We start from the raw sequence: 22,022 nt of genomic DNA on the forward strand, positions 1-22,022 counted from the left end.
TTTAAGAGCTAAAACTATAAACCTCTCAAAATAAAATGTGTGAATAATTATAATCTTGGGTTAGACAATTTTCTTAGATATAGAAAGTCTAAGTAATCAAGAAAATTATGGTTAAATTGTACTTCATTGAGGTTAAAATCTTTTGTACATCTAAGGGCATTATCAAGAAAATGGGAATAAAGCTGTTTCTGGTAAATTCCCTCTCTTCTTTCTTTTCTCTCTTTCTCCCTGAGCTGGTGAGGTTAGTTGGGCTTAATCAGTATGATGAACCAGGTGAACATCCTAGATTAGAAGTCAGAAGGCTGGAGTGAGAATTCTCACAAAACAAACACGTAGCCTGCTTTAATTCCAGATTTTTAAGCATGCCATTAACTTGAGCAAATGGAATTTTCCTTGTGGTGCAGCACAGCACAGTGGGGACTACCCTGGGCACGGAGCCAGAGCCTCACAATATTATGTCACCTGTACATAGAGGCAACAGTGCCCATCTCATATTGCTACCATGTGGACGAAGTGAAGTCAGTTTGAGAAGATCTTGGCACCAAACACTGATAACTGGCTTACCTTTCCTAATAATAAAAATGACAATTTCATCATCAGAAACCAGTGTGTTGCCTCTCTTGTTGATTAGAAGCAGAAAATTCATCTGTGTTATTTACCTCTATGTCTCCTGAACCTCAAAAATGCCTTGCACAAAGTGGGTGCTAAGTTAATATGAATGGACACAACACATGAAATAAATACTGGTTGAATGATTGGTTCATACCTAGTTGGAGGTACTTTTACCCTTTCCTGTATCTGTATCCAGGTGCCCTTTGGTTCCCTGAAAATTCTCATGACATTACCTGTGATTAACCAATACCTTTTAATTCTCTAAGTCCTACTATGCACTTACAACTCTAAAAGCAGCAGGGATTTAAGATTCAAAACTGTACTTGTGAATCAGACGATTTCTTTTTTCCATAACATAAAATTTTTCCCTATTGCTTCATAAGGACATGGCTCACATGTTAACACACAAATTTTCCAAGAACTTATTATGAAAGCCCACAAGTCATCATAACCAGGCATCACCAGCCATTCCCCTTGGTCTCCTACTAACTAGTGCTGAATTAGGAACCTCATGTACAACCTTGGTTCACAACAGTTCTGTGATGCCCCTGGAAAATGCAGAGCTTGCTTTAATTGAGGCAGTCTGTATTCTACCATGATGACTTGTGAATTCAGGAAAACTGGTTTGACTCAATTATTTGATCATATTCATGATTCACTTTATTTAAAGCAACCAAGCTGGTTTGTAGGCTCTAAGTTTGTTGCATTTCTTTCTTTCTTTACTTTTCTTTCTTTTTTGGCAGTGCGGGGGATTGAACCCAGAGCCTCATACAACCTAGGTAAGCATTCTACCACTGAGCTACACCCTCAGTCCTGCTTATTGCTTTTCTTAATGGAAATGATACCTAAATTTGCCATCAGTTTACATATGCTGGCAGCTTTAGTTGTTCTTCCTACTTCCTAATCTCCTGATATAAATTCCCATGTTTTGTTTATTTATGCTTGATGGGATTGGAGAGTTAGACTTCTAGACTTCGGTCCTACGTTCTTTGAGACCCAGAGCAAGTTCTTCCACAGAATGTGTGGTACTCTACAACAAAGGAAGAAAAAACTGATACACCATGGAGGGATTCAAGTTGAGATAACCTTAGTTTGTTATGTGAGGCCTTCTGGCTACTTTCTTCATCAGGGCACTTACCCTTTCCCCTGCTGCAATGGAAACTCCATAGGATCAGGATCATGGTTGTCATGTTTACACTGTGTCCTAAATGCTGACTCAATGCCTGGCAAGCAGTAGGTGTTCAGTGTGTGACTGTGTGTAAGCTTGTCTGAGGTTGTGAATAATTTTTACTTTACCATTTTGAAAACCTTTTATAATATATATTTGTATATAATTATTGATTCACAGATGGTTACAAAGATAGAACTGAGAGTTCCTATGTGCCTATTCTTTTCCATTTTCATCTGTTGTGACTCTAGATAGTTCACTTGTTTCAATATTAGACTGATATTTTCTCTAACTGTGATACTTTGTTGTGATTGGCAACATAAAGGTCCAGGTTATTCATGAGTCATTTAAAAGAAGATACATTAATTTTTGAAAACAGTCTAAATATATATAATGTGCACAAAACACTAAAAACCCTAATTAGATTTTGAGAAAATCTATTTCTTGTCATACAGTGATTAATATTAATGATTATAATCATAAATCATGTAATAAAAACTTACAATCTTTGTTTAGTGAGGCAAAAATTTGTGAAACAAATATATGGGGTCTACAGTCAAAACTAGAAATAACCTACATGTTCATCAATAGAGAATCAGTTAAATAAGTAACAGAACATTTATTTATTCAGTAGAATTCTAAGTATGTAAGTACCTCATAGCAATTATATATATATGCATATATGTGCACATATATATGTTTATGAGAAATACGGAGGTATAATATTCAGTTTTTAAAATCCTATTATTAAAAAACTAAAGTCTTTAATACAACTCTATCCTTGTCTCTCCCTCTCTTTCTCTCCCTATTGAATAGTTAGTAAACAGATTTTTAACTACAAATAATGATTGATAAAGTTTGGATGCTAGAAATAAGCAAAACACTTAAATTAGCTTCTTCTTCAAAAGCTAACAAAATCAAATCATTAACTTAGTAACAACTTATGCTTGTTTTACTTTAAATCATATTTTTACAACTTTATCATATATGTTCATCTTAAACAGATTTATTTGTTCTTTTTATAGATATACCAAACTCATAATATTAGCTCTTGTCTCCAGGTCTGAATGTTAAGTCAACACATGATTTAGAGAACTTCAGTTTATCAAGTATTGCAGTTCTCTGATTGTTTTGGAAACTCTTCTGATACTATGGACTTAGTTCAAGGCCAGTTAATACTACTTTTTCTTTTTTCTAACATGATAACAAATGGTTAGTTGTTTGCTTTGGTCACCCAAGGTCAAGTTATTGGGTCAGGGTCCTATGTATATAAAAAGCCTAGTTGGAGTCTCTGTTCAGGGACATCTTTACCTTTCTAGTCATAGATTCTCCTCTTCTGTAATTTTGTGTAAGATTTGCAAAATGTTGACCACATCTTTGATCTGGGGGATTGTCACAGCAGTGTGCTGTTGTTTATGGCTTATTTTTGGAATAAGGAGAAGGTAAGGAAAGTATTTTTAACATTATCTTTTAGTTCATTTATCTAGTGCTCTTTTGTCTTCATATTATTATACAATAAATTTGTTTTCTATATGTAAACACAGTATTTTCCTCTTTAATATTTTCAAATTAAAATTTTAATTCTAATTTTAAATGTGATACCATTTTGACTAAATCTAACAAACTACATGACAGTTTCCCTTGTTAGTATTCACATCTAGCAATGGTAATGCATGCATTTGTTAAACATAACTGAAAAAATTATAAGATCTTTGTGTGTGTTTATGTGTATATTACAGAGGAAGCCCAAATTAAGAAGAATACAATTGGTAAGCAGGAATCTGCAATGAAAAGGGTTTCTTTCTAGCAGATGAATTAAATAGATGTTCTGGCTAAATAAGTGTTCTCTGTTCAAGTAGTTCTTGTGCATAGATTCAACTTAAGCATGGATAACAGCACATAGTCTGAGTCTTTCATTCTATTACTCTTATTAATGTTAACCAACCATAGTGATTGGGAACGTTGTTAAATGTATATGACACCACTGTCACCTGTTATCTATAACCTATTTATAATTAGTTCAAGAAACACAAATCCAGACCAATAGCTTATTTAACTTCTGATTGGTTCACAGAGTATTGAAGGGGAGGGCATTTAGATATTCTCTGTTATGTCAACCTCAAAATGTGAGAATAACCCTGAGCTTATCTTCAGCTATGAGACTGCTGTGTGTTGTATACATTTTGAATTTTTTTTGTTCTTTGAGATATTTAATTCAGGCCTAATATTTTCTAGTTTTAATTAAAGTACCTAACTCTACACTATAAAAATAAAAATAATTGTTTTATATTCTGCTGTTCTATCAAGAAGTACAGTGGTTTATGTTGGAAAATAAGTAAGTTTCTATTTTCTAATAAAACATTTAAGATAGCCTGAAAGAGCATTAAATTATAGTTGATGATCCTATCAATGATTATCTTACCTGATTTCTTTTTATAATAGGCTAATTTCTCAAGAGAAATTCCCCTTCTCTTTGGTTATCATTGCAGAATAATATCTAGGGGTCAAAACCAGGGTCTTGTACATGCTAGGCAAGAGCTCTATCACTGAATGCTACTATCTTTAAAACTATGAAGATTTCTGATAACTTCAGTTCTGCAATTCTTTCTGTTGTTTGGTGTTCTACATCTCCAAAGAAAAGAAACTAATGAAAACTTGTAGATACTTAGACAAATGGTGCATAAAACAAATATAAACACTAGAAGGTATCTTCCTTTCTATATTGAGAACAAGAATCTTGCTGGCCTGACCCTTATAGCCCTATCTCTTTGAAAGCATAGTTGGCAGTCAGTATTTGTTGAATGTATGCAAACATGGATGGATGGGTGGATGGATTTTCACCAACATATCATGTTACTAGGTTAATAAAATGCATTATTTATAAAAGAACAGGGTCTCATCAACAAAAGAAGTGTTCAGGCTTGTCGTGGTGGCACATGCTTGTAATCTCAGTCACTTGGCAGGTGGAGGCAGGAAGATTGTGAGTTTGAAGTCCAGAAAAGTTAGGGAGCCCCTATCTCAAAAAAACAAAAGGGCTAATAGCATGGCTGAAGTGGTAGAGCACTTACATAGCAACCATGTGGCCCTGGGTTTAATCACCAGTACTAGAGAAAGAAGGAAAAATGAACTTCTAAGCTATAGAGTTATGAAGTTTGAATTTAGTGATACGAATTTAAAAACCTATATTAAAAAAAACTAGATATGTAATTTTTCCATATCTATCATATGTTTGTGTCTTGCAGACAAATGGGAGAGCCGCCTCTGGAAAATGGGTTGATTCCATACCTGGGCTGTGCTCTGAAGTTTGGGGCCAACCCTCTTGAGTTCCTCAGAGAAAATCAAAGGAAACATGGTCATGTTTTCACCTGCAAACTAATGGGAAAATATGTCCACTTTGTCACAAATTCTTTGTCATACCATAAAGTATTAAGTCATGGGAAATATTTTGATTGGAAAAAATTTCACTACACTACTTCTGCACAGGTAAGCAGTTTTGCATTCACACAGAATTCTACTTCTTTCTTATTTGTAATATATTTATCTCATAATTCTGATGTTCTTAGATTGTAGGATAGAGCTGTTGAGGAAAGTTACCCTATTGTGGAGAGTCTTAGGAACATAATAAATCAAGGTAAACATAGTTTCTTGGTACAATCTGTTAAAAATTCAAAATAGGTATCAATTTGTCATTTGCTAACCAACCAATGAGGCTGAAATAAAAATTAAATGTTTACTGAGCTAGATGATACTGTATCAATGAGGCAGGGACAAATTCATCACATTCACAATGTTTACACAACACATAGAGTGTAGTTGCTGGAAGATTTTAACATTTGACAGTTGTTTTTACCATGCACACTTGTTAAGGAATAAACCAGATATCATTTAGATGTAATATAAGAAGCTGTTTCATACAGAAAACAATGAATACTTATGGAGTTTTTGCAAAGAAATATTGGACATGATGTTTGCCACTAAGTATCTTGAAGTCTGGTTAAGTTGTATCTACAAAGAATATAAAAGAGAACTGACTGTTAAATACACTATTGATTAGTATCAATTTAGTGCCATAGAATAAAGAACAAGAAACAGATGACCAGAGTAGTTCAGGGACGTTTCAATGAGGAGATGACCTTAAAGGAAGAGTATGATTTGGGCATTTTTAAAAAATGTACTATGAAATTCTACATGAGAAGGCCACATAGAGAATTATGAAAGGCTTTAATCTATTTTTAAGTCGTTTACTAGCCCTAGGTCAAGCTTAATTTTTTTCTTGCATTTTATTTGCTGTCAGGCATTTGGGCACAGAAGCATTGATCCAAGTGATGGAAATACCACTGAGAACATCAACAACACTTTCAACAAAACCCTGCAGGGAGATGCCTTGAACTCCCTCTCAGAAGCTATGATGGAAAACCTCCAACTTGTCATGAGACCTCCCGGCTTTCCTAAATCAAAGAGTGCTGCCTGGGTGACAGAAGGGATGTATGCCTTCTGCTACCGAGTGATGTTTGAGGCTGGCTATTTAACTCTTTTTGGCAGAGATCACACAAGGCAAGATACACAAAGAGCCCTCATCCTAAACAACCTTGACAACTTCAAGCAATTTGACAAAGTTTTTCCAGCCTTGGTGGCAGGCCTCCCCATTCACATGTTCAAGACAGCTCACAAAGCCCGAGAAAGGCTGGCCGAGGGCTTGAAGCACGAGAAGCTCCGCACCAGGGACCAGGTCTCAGAACTGATCCGCCTGCGCATGTTCCTGAATGACACGCTCTCCACTTTCGACGACACCGAGAAAGCCAAGACGCACCTTGCTATCCTCTGGGCATCGCAGGCAAACACCATTCCTGCCACTTTCTGGAGCTTATTTCAAATGATGAGGTGACTAGCAACTTTACTTTTTTTCCTTATTCTGGTAGAAAGCACAAGTTCAACCATTTAAACTTTTTTTTATTTAGTCAAATATATTTAATAATTCCTCAAAGCTAGAGAGGTCTATTAATTAGTATTCTATAAAGATTTTTATTAAACAGGATAATGTCAGCATTATAAAATTAACTGAGATTTCAACATGTTTTATACTTAGGAATAGTTAGGATTCAGGATTGGATTTTTTTTTCCATTTTAACTTTAAAAACAGAAAGACTCAAGAGTACTTTTTCATACCATCAGTCAAGAATGTAACACTTGTGCCTGTGTTTAGCATGTTCATTCAATCCTCACAAAAATATAAACACCTTTTTATAGAACATTGGCAATCCTATAGAAAGGGATGTCTCTGAAGCCACCAAACACTGATGGGCAAACACCCAGTCAATTCAGTACCTCTGGCCCAGAGCCTGGGCTCTTACTTAACCCCACAGTGTTCCTCATAACACTTATTTAGGTACATGAATGGGTTCCTCATTATCATAAAAATATGTGTAAATGATTACTGACTTAAGGACAAGGACCAGTGCAACGGCCACACTTTTATTTGTGCATTCATGGTTAGTTTCTTCCCTCATTCAGTAATTGCTATCTTATTTTATATTTGATCAAAATAAATTCACATATTTATAGTAAAGTTACATCAGCTGTATAGGTAATTGTAACCATAGTTTATGATAGCCATACAAATACTTATCAGTCAAGATTTCTGAGACCCAATTGAGCATAATTAGGTAGCATTGATCCCTAACCATACCACTGAGCTTCCAACGATTTCCATGCCCTGAAATGAAGCAATGTTCATCTCACAGATTGAAAAAATAAGTGAAAAAGCTGTTCTACTTGAAGCTGTGGTTTGAATTTTAAGAGTAAATTCAAATTTCCATTTGGAATTTCATCAATACTCTGTAATTAATTCAGATGCAATTTTCTTTCTAAAATGACTCATTTGATTGTCTAACTCTTATTAGAATCACATATTTATTGAAGTCTGACCAAAGTCTTACTTTTATGTAGTAAAGACCCTCTAAGACCCCTCCTCGCCAATATTCAAGGACATAGACACAGTTACAAAAAGAGTACAAGTGGGAATGTCTTTTTCCTGAATTCCCTGGTTTCTTGACCACCTGTTTAAAAAAAAGAGGGGAAATGCCTATTTGCTTGAAGATCTCTGAATATGGACAAATTTATTTTCCATATCTCTGTTCTTTAATTTTTTATAGGAGTCCTGAAGCAATGAAAGCAGCTACTGAAGAAGTGAATAAAGTACTGGAGAATGCTGGTCAAAAACTCAGCAATTCAATTTATTTGAATCAAATGCAACTGAATGACCTGCCAGTACTAGGTGTGCTTGCTATGCTACATTTCATTTACTGTGTCATGCTAGTAACAATAATGGTCAACATGAATTATGTACTTACTGAGTTCTAGACACTTAGCTATGTATTTCCCATAATTTGTCTCTTTTAATATCACAACAATCCTATTACTAGAGGCTATTTCTATTTTTATAAACCAAGCAAAGAGACTAACACTGAGAGTTTAAGCTCTGGGACAGAATAATGGTGGAACCAGTGGCAGCATTAATGTGCATTTCTTGATAGTCTTTGCTCTCAACCAGCATCTGTACTCTGTTTTCCTTAGTATTACTCTTACCACTATTCTTATGGATAAAGGAAGCATGACATATGAAATAAAGGGGGCAAAGTACCATCTAGAAACCACAATTAGTTGCATGGTTTTGGGATGGGATTAAAAGTTATTTGATTTTTCTTCTTTTTGTTTTTATATGTTTTATATAAATACAAAAGTGTTGTATGCTTATAGTAAGAAAGAGTCTTCTTTGTTTTTAAAAATTGTTCTCTAAAGGAAAGAAACCAGTACATACTTTTAGGGTCAGGCTATCTTATAGGGAGGAGCAGGAGGCAAGAAACTCAGATTCCATGTTGAGCTATGCCTGACTTGGGATACTCTGGATATGTCACTTCTCTTTTGTGGGCCTTACTTTTCTCATTTGTAAATAAAGTACTCACCTTCTGTGCTTTTATAATCATGTGATGAGCTCCTAAAACATGATTAAGGACAGAGGCTGGAAGGCCAGCCTGGACTTCTCATGCCATCTCTAGATTTTAGCTGTTCTTAGGTGGCAATTTTTGTCCCTTTATGCCTTTACATGTCTGCAGAGTATAGTCATACAACATCAGATAATGTATGAATAAAAATGTTTTCTTCTAAATACTGAATTGAAGATGCATAAAACATGTGAAAAAGCATTTCCACATAAAATTGTTATCAGCTTATTTAATTTATTTATCAGTTTATTTAATTTCTACATAAAAGTGTTATCAGTTTATTTAATCTCAAAGTGGTAAACTTTGAATAAAAATGGGTTACTAATTTTTCTAATTTTATTAACTATTTAGTGATATAAAGAAATAAGATTATTTTTCTGTAAAATTATGGACGTCTAGTTCCTGTTGATGACCAATAAGACTGTATCTTTATCAAAAGTTTATCATTAACTCAGATGGTCAGATTAAAAAACACATCAGATACAATGAATCATTGATAACAGCATAGTGGTAACAGAAAATAATTTGGGAAGCTTTTATGTGGTCAGCTTCTTATTTTCTGTTCATCTTTGTGATATAAGCCGCCAGAAATTTTTTGGACTCTGTATTATGGCCTTCAAATACTTAAATTGTTCTTCTCTCCCTTCCTTCTTCATTCCTTATCCTGCTTCTTTTTCCCCCCATTTCTTCTAAATTATTTAGACAGTATCATCAAGGAGGCTCTGAGGCTTTCCAGTGCTTCCCTGAACATCCGAACAGCTAAGGAGGATTTCACTTTGCACCTTGAAGATGGTTCCTATAACATCAGAAAAGATGACATCATAGCTCTTTATCCACAGTTAATTCATTTAGATCCAGAAATCTATCCAGACCCTATGGTAAGTGACTTCTCATCAAAGTTTACCATATAGGTGATATCTACCAGACCTAAGAAAAAGAGGGCATTTACAATCATAGAATTGATTTGATCATTGTAGCCATAGAGATTGGCCCCATAATAATATCAAATATTCATATATTTTGGAATATTTAGAGAGTGGCATGAATTTTTAATTCTTAGCCCTGATATCTCTCATCCCATAGTCTCTACAGACTATATTTGCAGTCATAATAATAAAGCTGCCTATCTTATCCCTTAAAAGCACCTGCTCTAAATCCATAAAATTAGGGGTGAATATATTGACTCCTGTAGTTTCTGATTGGAGCTATGCTTGCTAGCTCTGCCTGACTAGAACCAGCCTACTTCTGGTTGCTAGGCTTGATTAGGAGGTGTCATAAAGTTTTCTCAGTCCATCAGTTCTTGTTAAGCTCTGTCCCTTATTATTCTCTGCTCAATGTAGGGTATTTGTTAACTCACTAATGGACTAGATTAAAAAAGAAAAATATTCTTTGGAGCTTCCAAGTAAAGAAAGATAAATTTCTTTCAAAGTAATTTATAGGCATGTTTTCTTTGTATTTTCATTGCAGACTTTTAAATATGATCGATATCTTGATGAAAACAGGAAGACAAAGACCACTTTCTATAGCAATGGAATCAAGTTAAAGTATTACTACATGCCTTTTGGATCAGGAGCTATGATATGCCCTGGAAGATTGTTTGCTGTCCAAGAAATCAAGCAATTTTTGATTCTGATGCTTTCATGTTTTGAACTGGAGTTTGTGGACAGCCATATTATGTGTCCCCTTTTGGACCAGTCCCGCGCAGGCTTGGGCATTTTACCACCATTAAATGACATCGAGTTTAAATATAAACTCAAACATTTGTGAATATGTGGTTAGAAGCACAGGAGACTAGATAATGTTATAGAATTGCTGAGCACCATCGATAAACAGTCCCTTAGGACATATGAATTTAGTTGTCATAGAGGTGGTTCAGCATGTCCAGTTCTGCTCAACACTGCTTTCTTGGGAATCTAACACTTCAGTGATGGTTTCCTAATCCTATCTCAGACTATGCTAGTGAGAATAGCTACTTTCTATGGGCACAATCATTTGTTCTCACTTATATAAGTCAATGAGAATTCATATGGCCAGGGATTGACCTTCACTATGTTCAGAGGAAAATGCCTTTCTTTTTTCTCAAAATGAAGATACTCCAACTAGCGATTTTTTTCCTACGGAAATTGCTTTATTTTTATAAAAATCACTCAACCATTAGAAAAAGGAATGAAATTCACGTTTTAGTGAAATGGCATTATTTTTTGACTAGTAAGATTCTTCAGAGCATTTAAAAAGATTATATCATGCCTTGTAATAAAAAGGAGGTGCTGGCAGAGTGGCTCAAGTGGTAGAGTTCCTGCTTAGCAAGGGTGAGGCAAACCCAAGTACTATCAAATAGATAAATAAAAAGGAAATGTTTTTCACTTTTCTCTACATCCTGTATTCAGAGCTTTAAAAATGATGATCTTGGGGTCCTGAAGACACTAAAGGCTGTTTGATATCTTCCCTTATGTTTTAATTTATTGTTGCTGGAAACTCTGTAAATGTTGGGTTACAACTCTCTTACTTTTACTTGATTCCATATGAATGAGATTTTTGAGATTAAAAAGGCACTTTTTCTTTCACTACTAAATATGCATTAGTGAAAAGAACAAAGCTCTTATGTGGTAAATGGTGTGTATAACATGACCATTTAAAAGCTTTAGTTATGGAACATACAGAGTTCATTACATATAGGTTGACACTATTTGTTATTGAAATATATTTTATCTCTAAAAGAATTGCATTTGAGAAAAAATAATTTAAGGCTATATGATAGTGTTTAAATAAAGTGTACAATGATGCTTTAGTAAAGTACTTTAAATATTAGGGATATTAGCTATATTGTTTCATTGATATTTCTGTATGTATTTATATGTAAATTATATTTATCTTTTATTCTTGTACCATAAGTATTATGATCTTAAGAAAATATTCTAACATTTGGCAATTTTGAAATTATTCATCTTTCAAAAATAAAAGTATTAATGTATGTTTTAAATTTTGAAATATTAAAAATGTTTTAAAACATTCACTCACTGATAAGCTATAATTTTATTCCTGATTTGTTAAAATATTTATATTTTTGAATATCTCAAAAATATTCAAAGTAATCATTCACTCAAAAATTCCCTCATCGTACATAAAATTCATTTTTGTGTGGTGCTGGTATTAAACTCATGGCCTTACATGTTAGGTAAGTGTTCTACTACTATGTTACATCCCAGTCTTCATTTAAAAAATTTTAAATGTTGCTATTTAGTATCACTATGGAATTAACTCCTAAGTAGGTTATATTTCTTTTCATTTTTCTCTATTTTTTGAACAGGGTCTTGCTACATAATCCAGACTGTCCTCTAACTTGTAATCCTCCTGCCTTTACCTCTTAAGTAGACTATTTTTCATATCAAGAAAATTAAATTTATTTGGATGGGTTTCAATATTAACAAAATTCTTCTGGGTTCTGGTGACTGACACTTGTAATCCTAGCTACTTGGGAGGCAGAGTTAAAAAGAATCACAGTTCAAAGCCAGCCTAGGCAAATAGTTCACAAGACCCTATCCTGAAAATGCCCAACACAAAAAAGGGCTGACAGAGCTATACATCTGAGAAGGAAATAATAACCAGAATATCCAAAGAGCTCAAAAAACTAACCTCTGAAAGAATAAACAACCCACTGAATAAATGGGCAAATGAACTGAACAGACAATTCTCAAAGGAAGTACAAATGAAGCATATGAAGAAATACTGAACATCCTTGGCTATAAAGGAAATGCAAATCAAAACTACATTGAGATTCCATCTCATCCCAGTCAAAATGGCTATCACCAATAACACAAACAACAACAAATACTGGAAAAGAATACTGTTATACCGTTGGTGGGAATGTAAATTAGTGTAACTGCTATGCAAAGCAATGGCATCCCTAAAAAACGAAAAATAGAACCACCATACGATCCAGCAATACCATTCCTGGGCATATATCAGAAGGAATGTGTTCAGGACATGATAGAGCCACTTGCACACCCATGTCTATTGTAGCACTATTTGCAATAGCCAAGCTTTGGAAGCAGCACAGATGCCCCACAGCTGATGAATGGATTAAGAAAATGTGGTACATATGCATGATGGAATTTTATTCAGTCATAAAGAACAATGAAATTATGCTGTTTGCTGGATGGAACCGGAGAAGTAAGACAAGCTCAAAAAGTCAAAGGTCATATGTTTTCCATCATATGTGGAAGTTAGACCTTTAAGTTAAAAGTATATATAGATGCATACATGATCATATATAAATACACACATGAACACATATAGTGAGAGAACAAAATTGTATTAGTAAATCTGTTTGAGGGGACTAGGGGAGGTGGGAAAGGGAAAGAAAATGTTAGAGAATGAAAATGTACTGTAAGCTGTTGAATATTAGGGGAGCAAGTTGATAGAAAATGAGTAAGTACTGGGGGGAGGGTTAATTTGATTAAATCAGGCCTGAAGTACTAAGGTGAAACTCCCTTGGATCATCAATATACACTTAAAAAAATGAAGAACAGAAGGATAAAATAGATCTTTTTCAGTGGGAGGTGGGTGGGCATAAAGAAAGGGTGAATGAGGGTGAATATGGTGGATGTATTTTGCATTCACATATGAAAATAAAGGAATGAAATTGTTGAAATTGTTCTAAGAATGGGAGGAGAGAGGAAGAGGGAGAACAATGGAGAGGGTAAATCTAACTAAGATATATTATGAGCACATATGTAAACATCGCAGTGTATCCCCCTGTACAAATACATGTTAATAATTTTTTTCTTTTATTCATATGTGCATACAATGTTTGGGTCATTTCTCCTCCCTTCTCCCCACCCCCTCCCTTGCCCTCCCCTGGCTCCCTCCTTCTCTCCCCTTACCCCCTCACTACCAGGCAGAAACTATTTGCCCTTATCACTTATTTTGTTGAAGAGACAGTATAAGCAATAATAGGAAGGAACAAGGGTTTTTGCTAGTTGAGATAAGGATAGCTATACAGGGAGTTTACTTGCATTGTTTCCTGTGCATGTATGTTACCTTCTAAATTAATTCTTCTTGAACTAACCTTTTCTCTAGTTCCTGGTTCCCTTCTCCTATTGGTCTCTGTCACTTTAAAGTATCTACATTAGTTTCTCTGCGTTGAGGGCAACAAAATGCTATCTAGTTTTTTGGGTATCTTACCTATCCTCATAACTCCCAAGTGTGCTCTCGCTTTATCATGTGATTGAAGTTCAATCCCCTTGTTGTGTTTCCCCTTGATCTAATGTCCACATAGGAGGGAAAACATATGATTTTTGGTCTTTTGGGCCAGGCTAACCTCACTCAGAATGATGTTCTCCAGTTCCATCCATTTACTTGTGAATGATAACATTTCATTCTTCTTCACGGCTGCATAAAATTTCATTGTGTATAAATACCACATTTTCTTAATCCATTCATCAGTAGTGGGGCATCTTGGCTGTTTCCATAACTTGGCTATTGTGAATAGCGCTGCAATAAACATGGGTATGCAGGTGCCTCTGGAGTAACCTGTGTTGCATTCCTTTGGGTATATCCCCAAGAGTGGTATTGCTGGATCACATGGTAGATTTATGTTTAGATTTTTAAGAAGCCTCCAATTTTTTTTCCAGAGTGGTTGTACTAGTTTACATTCCCACTACCAGTGTAAAATGGTTCCTTTTTCCCTGCATCCTCGCCAACACCTGTTGTTGGAGGTGTTGCAAATGATGGCTATTCTAACAGGGGTGAGGTGGAATCTTAGTGTGGCTTTAATTTGCATTTCCCTTATTGCTAGAGATGCTGAGCATTTTTTCATGTGTGTTTTGGCCATTTGAATTTCTTTTGAGAAGGTTCTGTTTAGTTCACTTGCCCATTTCTTTATTGTTTCATTAATTTTGGGAGAATTTAGTTTTTTAAGTTCCCTATATATTCTGGTTATCAGTCCTATGTCTCATGTGTAGCTGGCAAATATTTTCTCCCACTCTGTGGGTGGTCTCTTCAGTTTAGAGACCATTTCTTTTGTTGAGCAGAAGCTTTTTAGTTTTATGAAGTCCCATTTATCTATGCTACCTCTTAGTTGCTGAGCTACTGGGGTTCCACTGAGAAAGTCTTTGCCTATACCTATTAGTTCCAAAGTATTTCCTACTCTTTCCTGTACCAACTTTAGAGTTTGGGGTCTGATATTAAGATCCTTGATCCATTTTGAGTTAATATTGGTATAGGGTGATAAACATGGATCTAGTCTCAGTTTTTTGAAGACTGCTAACCAGTTTTCCCAGCAGTTTTTGTTGAAGAGGCTGTCTTTTCTCTTCATATATTTTTAGCGCCTTTGTCAAAGATAAGTTGGTTATAGTTGTGTGGCTTCATATCCAGGTCCTCTATTCTGTTCCACTGGTCTTCATGTCTGTTTTTGTGCCAGTACCATGCTGTTTTTATTGCTATTGCTTTGTAATATAGTTTGAAGTTGGGTATTGTTCTTTTGACTGAGTATTGCCTTGGCTATTCGTGGCCTCTTGTGTTTCCATATAAAGTTAACAGATTTTTCAATCTCTTTGATGAATGTCCTTGGGATTTTGATGGAAATTGCATTAAACATGTAGATTGCTTTTGGGACTATAGACATTTTTACTATGTTGATTCTACCAATTGATGAGCATGGGAAATCTCTCCACTTTCTATAGTCTTCCTCAATCTCTTTCTTCAGAAGTTTATAGTTTTCCTTGTAGAGGTCGTTCACATCTTTTGTTAAGTTTACACCTAGGTATTTGATTTTTTTAAGGCTATTGTAAATGGTATTGTTTTCATATATTCTTTCTCAGTTTGTTCATTATTAGTGTATAGAAATGCTAATGATTTTTCTATGTTGATTTTATATCCTGCTACATTGCTATAGCCGTTGATGGTGTCTAGGAGCTTTTGAGTTTTTTGGGTCTTTAAGTTATCATCTGCAAATAGGGATATTTTGACAGTTTCTTTACCTATTTGTATTCCTTTTATTCCTTCTTCTTGCCTAATTGCTCTGGCTAGGAATTCCAGTACTATGTTGAATAGGAGTGGAGATAGTGGTCATCCTTGTCTTGTTCCTGATTTTAGAGGGAATGGTTTCAGTTTTTCACCGTTAAGTATAATGCTGGCTGTAGGTTTGTCATATATAGCTTTTATAATGTTGAGGTACTTTCCTTCTATTCCTAGTTTTCTTAGAGCTTTTATCATGAAATGGTGTTGGATCTTATCAAAGTCTTTTTTGCATCTATTGAGATGATCAAGTGGTTTTTGTCTTTGCTTCTGTTAATGTGGTTTATTACATTTATTGATTTTCGTATGTTGAACCAAACCTATATCCCTGGGATGAAGCTTACTTGGCCATGGTGAATGATCTTTTCGATGTGTTGTTGAATTTGGTTTGCCATTATTTTATTGAGGATTTTTTGCATTAATGTTCATTAAGGAGATTGGCCTATAGTTCTCCTTTTTGGAGGTGTCTTTGCCTGGTTTTGGGATAAGTGTAATACTGGCTTCATAAAATGTGTTAGGCAGTTTTCCTTCCTTTTCTATTTCATGGAACAGTTTAAGGAGGGTTGGTATTAGTTCTTTTTAAAGGTCTGATAGAATTCAGCAGAGAATCCATCTGGTCCTGGAGTTTTCCTTTTTGGGAGACTCTTGATTGCTGCTTCAATTTCATTTTGTGTTATAGATCTATTCAAGTGTTTAATGTCCCCTTGGTTCAGTTTTGGATGATCATAAGTATCTAGGAATCTGTTCAATTTTTCAAGATTTTCAAATTTATTTGAATATAGATTCTCAAGGTAGTCTCTGATGATTTCTTGGACTTCCATGGTGTTTGTTGCTATTTCCCCTTCTGCATTCCTGATTTTACTAATTTGGGTGTTTTCTCTCCTCATTTTAGTCAGGTTTGCCAGGGGTCCATCAATCTTATTTATTTTTTTCAAAGAACCAACTTTTTGTTTCATTAATTCTTTGTATGGTTTCTTTTTGTTTCTATTTCATTGATTTCAGCTCTTATTCTTATTATTTCTCTCCTTCTATTTGTTTTGGGGTTTGCTTGTTCTTGTTTTTCTAGGAGTTTGAGATGTATCATTAGGTCATTGACTTGAGATCTTTCAGTCTTTTTAATATATGCACTCATGGCTATAAACTTTCCTCTCAGGACTGCCTTTGCTGTGTCCCATAGATTCTGGTAGGTTGTGTTTTCATTTTCATTGACTTCCAGGAACCTTTTAATTTCCTCTTTTATTTCATCAATGACCCATTGTTCATTAAGCAATGAGTTATTCAGTTTTCAGCTGTTTGCATGTTTTTTGTCTTTATTTTTGTTGTTGAGTTCTAGTTTTATTGCATTGTGATCAGATAGAATGCATGTTATAATTTCTATTTTCTTATATTTGCTGAGGCTTGCTTTGTGCCCTAGGATATGATCTATTTTGAGAAGGTTCCGTGAGCTGCTGAGAAGAATGTGTATTGTGTAGAAGTTGGATGAAATGTTCTGTAGACATTAACTAGGTCCATTTGATCTATGGTATGTTTTAGATCTTGGATTTCTTTATTGATTTTTTGTTTGGATGACCTATCTATTGATGATAGTGGCGTGTTAAAGTCTCCCACGACCACTGTGTTGGAGTTAATATATGCTTTTAGGTCCTTCAGGGTATGTTTGATGAAATTGGGTGCATTGACATTGTGTGCATATAGGTTGATAATTGTTATTTCTTTTTGGTCTATTTCCCCTTTTATTAGTATGGAATGTCCTTCTTTATCTTGTTTGATCAATGTGGGTTTGAAGTCTACTTCAAACTTATCAGAGATAAGTATTGCTATTCCTGCCTGTTTTGGGGGGCCATTAGCTTGGTAAATTTTCTTCCAGCCTTTCATCCTAAGCCCATGCTTATTTCTATCAATGAGGTGGGTCTCCTGTAAGAAACAAATTGTTGGATCTTCCTTTTTAATCCAGTTTGTCAAACGGTGCCTTTTGATGGGGGAATTAGGTCCGTTAACAGTAAGTGTGTTTAGTATTGATAGGTATGTGGTGATTCATCCTGATGGATGTATTTTGCATTCATATATGAAAATAAAAGAATGAAACATGTTGAAATTATTCTAAGAATAGGGGGGCAAGAGGAAGAGGGAGAACATGGAGGGGGTAAATCTAACTAAGATATATTGTAAGCACATATGTAAACATCACAGTGTATCCCCCTGTACAAATATATGCTAATAAATTTTTTAAAAGGGCTGGTGGAGTGGCTCAAGAGGTAGAGTGCTTGCCTAGCAAGTGTGACACCCTGAGTTAAACCCCAATATTGCAAAAAAAGAAAAAAAGAGCAATTCAATTTTGTGTCTTAGCAACCTGTTACAGACTGAATTTCAAATGTGCTTTGCTAATAGATTTTATGATTCTGAATTCATTCATACATCTCTTAATGTCATTATTCTTTATAACAGTTGAGCTGAGAGCTGCAATATAGACCAGATGCCACAGAGCCTAAGATGTATCAAACCTGGTTCTTCACAGAAAAGAAAAGCTGTTTGACAAGTCCTATTAGACAGCACTCCCCAAAGCTATTTTTTATTATAATTTGATTAACTTTTTAAAAAATGTGCTAGTATATTAAATTTTTTAAATTGTGGGGGGAATACCTTTAAAAAGACAGGGATATAATTTAATTTTAAATAGCCTCAATCTAGACCTTTATTGAAGACTAAATCATTCCATTTAGGAAGGATCTTTGTTTATTTGAAAGAGGCACCTATGTTAAAAACAATATTGTAGTAACCTGTTGTAAAATCAAATAGGCCTATTGGTAAATTTATTCAGGATTTCCTAATTTATAATGGTAAATTTATCACAGGAGTACTGTGATCCAGGGTAGACTCAACAGGTCACCTCTCTTTATGATCCTCCTCTTTGAGGCTCATGTTACTATCATGTCTCTATTACAGAGGAGAAAAAAAGCGACTCCAGAAAGTTAAGTCACTAGCCCTAAGTCATAATACTATAAGTGGAAAAGCTGGGAGTATTAGAGTCCAGGTTGTTGTGACTCCAGAGTTAGCATTTTTCACTTTGCAGAAGGTTCAGGTGACATTATCTTGACTCCTGTCAATGAAAAGATAAACCACAGCAAATAACATCCATGACATTATTCTGTCCGTAAGTTCCCATTGTTTGGAAGCATCACACAGTCACAAGGTGGGGGGCACTGCAGCCAGGGCTCAGGGTGCCAAGAAGGAGGTTGAGGATTCTGATTGAGAGCCTGTGCAGAAAGGCCACATAATCAAATGTGCCTTACTCTGTGCTTGCCTTCACACAGGAAAGTGTTCCTTCAACTCACCTATAACTTGGAGCTGTTCATTATGCAATTTTGCATTGTACATAAGATCAGGATTTTAAGCATTGGTCTCATTAATAGAAAATGGAATACAACTACTCACCAGTGCCTTCTCACACCTCATTGGTTAATACCAACTCAGAGGCTCAGACAGATAAGGAATGCACAGCCAAGACAGCAGCACCACCACTTCCCAACCCATCATGACTATTCAAAGTCATCTAGTCCAATTCTCATTTTAGTTAGAAACTCACATTTAATGAAATAGAGGTAATTTTTGTTTAAAATTTTTCACAGCAAGTTATAGGTTAGGCTGGTTCTAGAAACCTCTTGTTTGAACATCAAATGCTATTTGTGCTGAACTAACTGGTATGCATTTACCAGTATGAACCCCTCTAAAATAGAGGTAATAGGTTTCATAGACTTCCATAAGCCTGTTTCTTTATCTAAAGTTATATATGAAAAAAATCAATACATGAAAAGTGAAAAATATCTATATTCATAAAATTTCCCACTACTATATATAAACTCCCCAGTTTTATTGAGAAAAGTATATGTCCATCCATAATCTCTAAGAGCCTCAGCTCCATTATAAAGGACAATTTCTCCTTGAAAGTTATCCAGAAATTAGTAGCAAAGTTAATTAGCATATAGTTTCAAAAACAGTTCTAGAGGAATCTACAATAGATTAAACGAATGACAGTTTTAAGAACTGTGTTTGTGTGACAGAGTTTGGGGGAGGAATGACGGATTATAGAGAGAGGGATTATCACCAACATGCTATCTCAATGTCACCATTTTTTACTTCTTTGACAAGGAAAAAAAGAGAAACTCACTTAAACAGTGTTGGAAGTGGAAGGAATTATTTTAAAACATGGAAATATGTACATGTAGGGAATATGCGCTTTAAAATACTTTTGATCATGATTTTTCTTGGAATGTGTTGGTGAGAAAATGGCTAGAGGAGCCATTAGGGAACACAGCACTGCAGGTAACTCTGTGATAAGCACCATTTGAGTGTCACTGAGGAGAGCTTTGGTGACTGAAACATGACAATCAGGCAGAGTCAGCAGTTTCTGAGAATTCTAGCTATAAGTGCCTTTACTTTATCAATTTTTTGGAGTGATTTCAAAGAATGCCAGTTTCCCTAGGACAGTAATTATATTTTATTCAACTTTACAGCTCACTCACTGAAGTTCCGAATTGGTGTCTTGACACATATTAGCAGTTGCAACAGTTGAAGACAGTAACCAAATAAATCAATGATTTATGTGGAGGCATTTTGTACTTTTTTCTTCTTAGTCCAAGCTCCACCAAGTTGCAAATGCTTTGTTTGGTTGCTTTACTAGCAAACTTTTTTTACTTCTCTCTATTGATGTTCCACCCTATTAAAATATTGGGAAAGAGTTACACACAAAACTGAGAACATAGCTGGTCAGTGTTCAGGCCCACATTGCGTGATAAAAGGATTCACTATTTGCTGAAACCTAGTAGAGGTGCAGAGGTCTCAGCAGTGTGAGCAGAGCTGAGCAGGCTGCTGATGGCTCTCAGAGACAAAGAAAGGCAGGCCAGACCAGCACTGTCACAGGATGAGAAGTAGAGCAGAGGCCACATGGGAAGTGGACAGAGTCCTGGTTGTCCTTCAATTCAGTCATTAATTTCTAAATATTCTACTTATTCTCTATATAGTTATTAAATATGGTTTCAGAAATGGTCAACCTGCTGATGATAGTCTCAACATATTTTCTATTTATAATGAGGCCTTTTTTTTATGGCGCTATGAAGTAGCTCATTCATTGCATAGTTTTCTAGGACGGAAGATAGATATGCAATGTCAGCTACCTTTTAGATTTCTCCTTTTATTATAAGTAGGCCAAGCCACTTGCCACATAAAAAAGGTCATTGCCAAAAAATAGCATCAGAATTTATGATTTTTCAATTCAGCCATGCATAGACAGTCCAACTTGTGAACAGAATATTTGAGACTCAGAACATAATCTATTAAAGAAACTATATTATAAATGGGAATTAGATTCCCACATGAACAAACAAAAGTCAATTTAATCTATAATATCACATAGATCACTCCGTTTTGAATAATTTTAAAATTCAAAAGAAAACAATGGAAAATACTGTAAAAATGTGAATATTTTAAACTAAAAAATAGCCTCACTTGTCCTTGAAAGCAGATGTCTTCAAAAAGGACAGGAGATAGAAAATGAAGGTTCTGAAGGAGTCGCCGTGGTGCTTCCAAAAGAGGGCTGTACAGGAGGTGGATCAGAATCACAGTCTCCAAGTTACAGATAGAATCAACTCTGTTATTTAGTAGTTGAGGAAATTAAGAAGTAGGTTGTTTGTCATTTTACCTCAGAGTTTACCCATTTATTTACCTTTCATCCAGCTCTGTCACTAATGGTGGGAAGGTACAAGGAAGAGGTCTGAGGGCACTTTGAAGGATTTGAGAAAATGAGAAAGAGCAGTGTTAGTTCTACCAAAACAAAATACCACAGACATAGGTGACTTAAACAGCATAAATTTTTTTTCTTAAAGTAGTGGAGGCGGGAAGTGTGCCAGTGGGTTTTGTTTATCCTGAGTTCTCTCTCCTTGGCTGGCAGATGGAACCTTCTGCCTATGTCATCATCTGACCTTTGCTCTATGATCAGGCCTGCCTTGTGTTTCTTCTGCTTGCAATCCTATTACATTAGGACTCCTCCATTGTGATCTTCTTGAACATGAATTGCTTCTTAAAGACTGCTATGATTTAGATGTTGCTTGTCATCCAAAGGTTCATGCGCCGAAGGCTTTGCCCCAATGTGGCAATGTCGAAATGGTGGGACCACAAACAGATGGGGCCTAGTGAAAGCCAATTATGTCATTGGGTCGCCTGAAGTTAGT

At 35.3% G+C, this 22,022-nt stretch overlaps 1 protein-coding gene across 1 annotated transcript; it reads left to right on the plus strand.

Annotated features, from left to right (window-relative positions):
• The first annotated feature begins 3,074 nt into the window (after positions 1-3,074).
• Positions 3,075-11,709, plus strand: Cyp7a1 (cytochrome P450 family 7 subfamily A member 1). Its single transcript, XM_020179808.2, has 6 exons — positions 3,075-3,222; positions 5,023-5,263; positions 6,075-6,661; positions 7,933-8,054; positions 9,484-9,659; positions 10,249-11,709. Exons 1-6 carry the CDS (start codon positions 3,143-3,145, stop codon positions 10,546-10,548), a joined length of 1,506 nt encoding a protein of 501 aa, XP_020035397.1. The 5' UTR covers positions 3,075-3,142; the 3' UTR covers positions 10,549-11,709.
• The last annotated feature ends 10,313 nt before the right edge of the window (positions 11,710-22,022 follow it).

This window comes from Castor canadensis, chromosome 3 (genome assembly GCF_047511655.1).
Source record: "Castor canadensis chromosome 3, mCasCan1.hap1v2, whole genome shotgun sequence".
Classification (NCBI taxonomy): domain Eukaryota; kingdom Metazoa; phylum Chordata; class Mammalia; order Rodentia; family Castoridae; genus Castor; species Castor canadensis.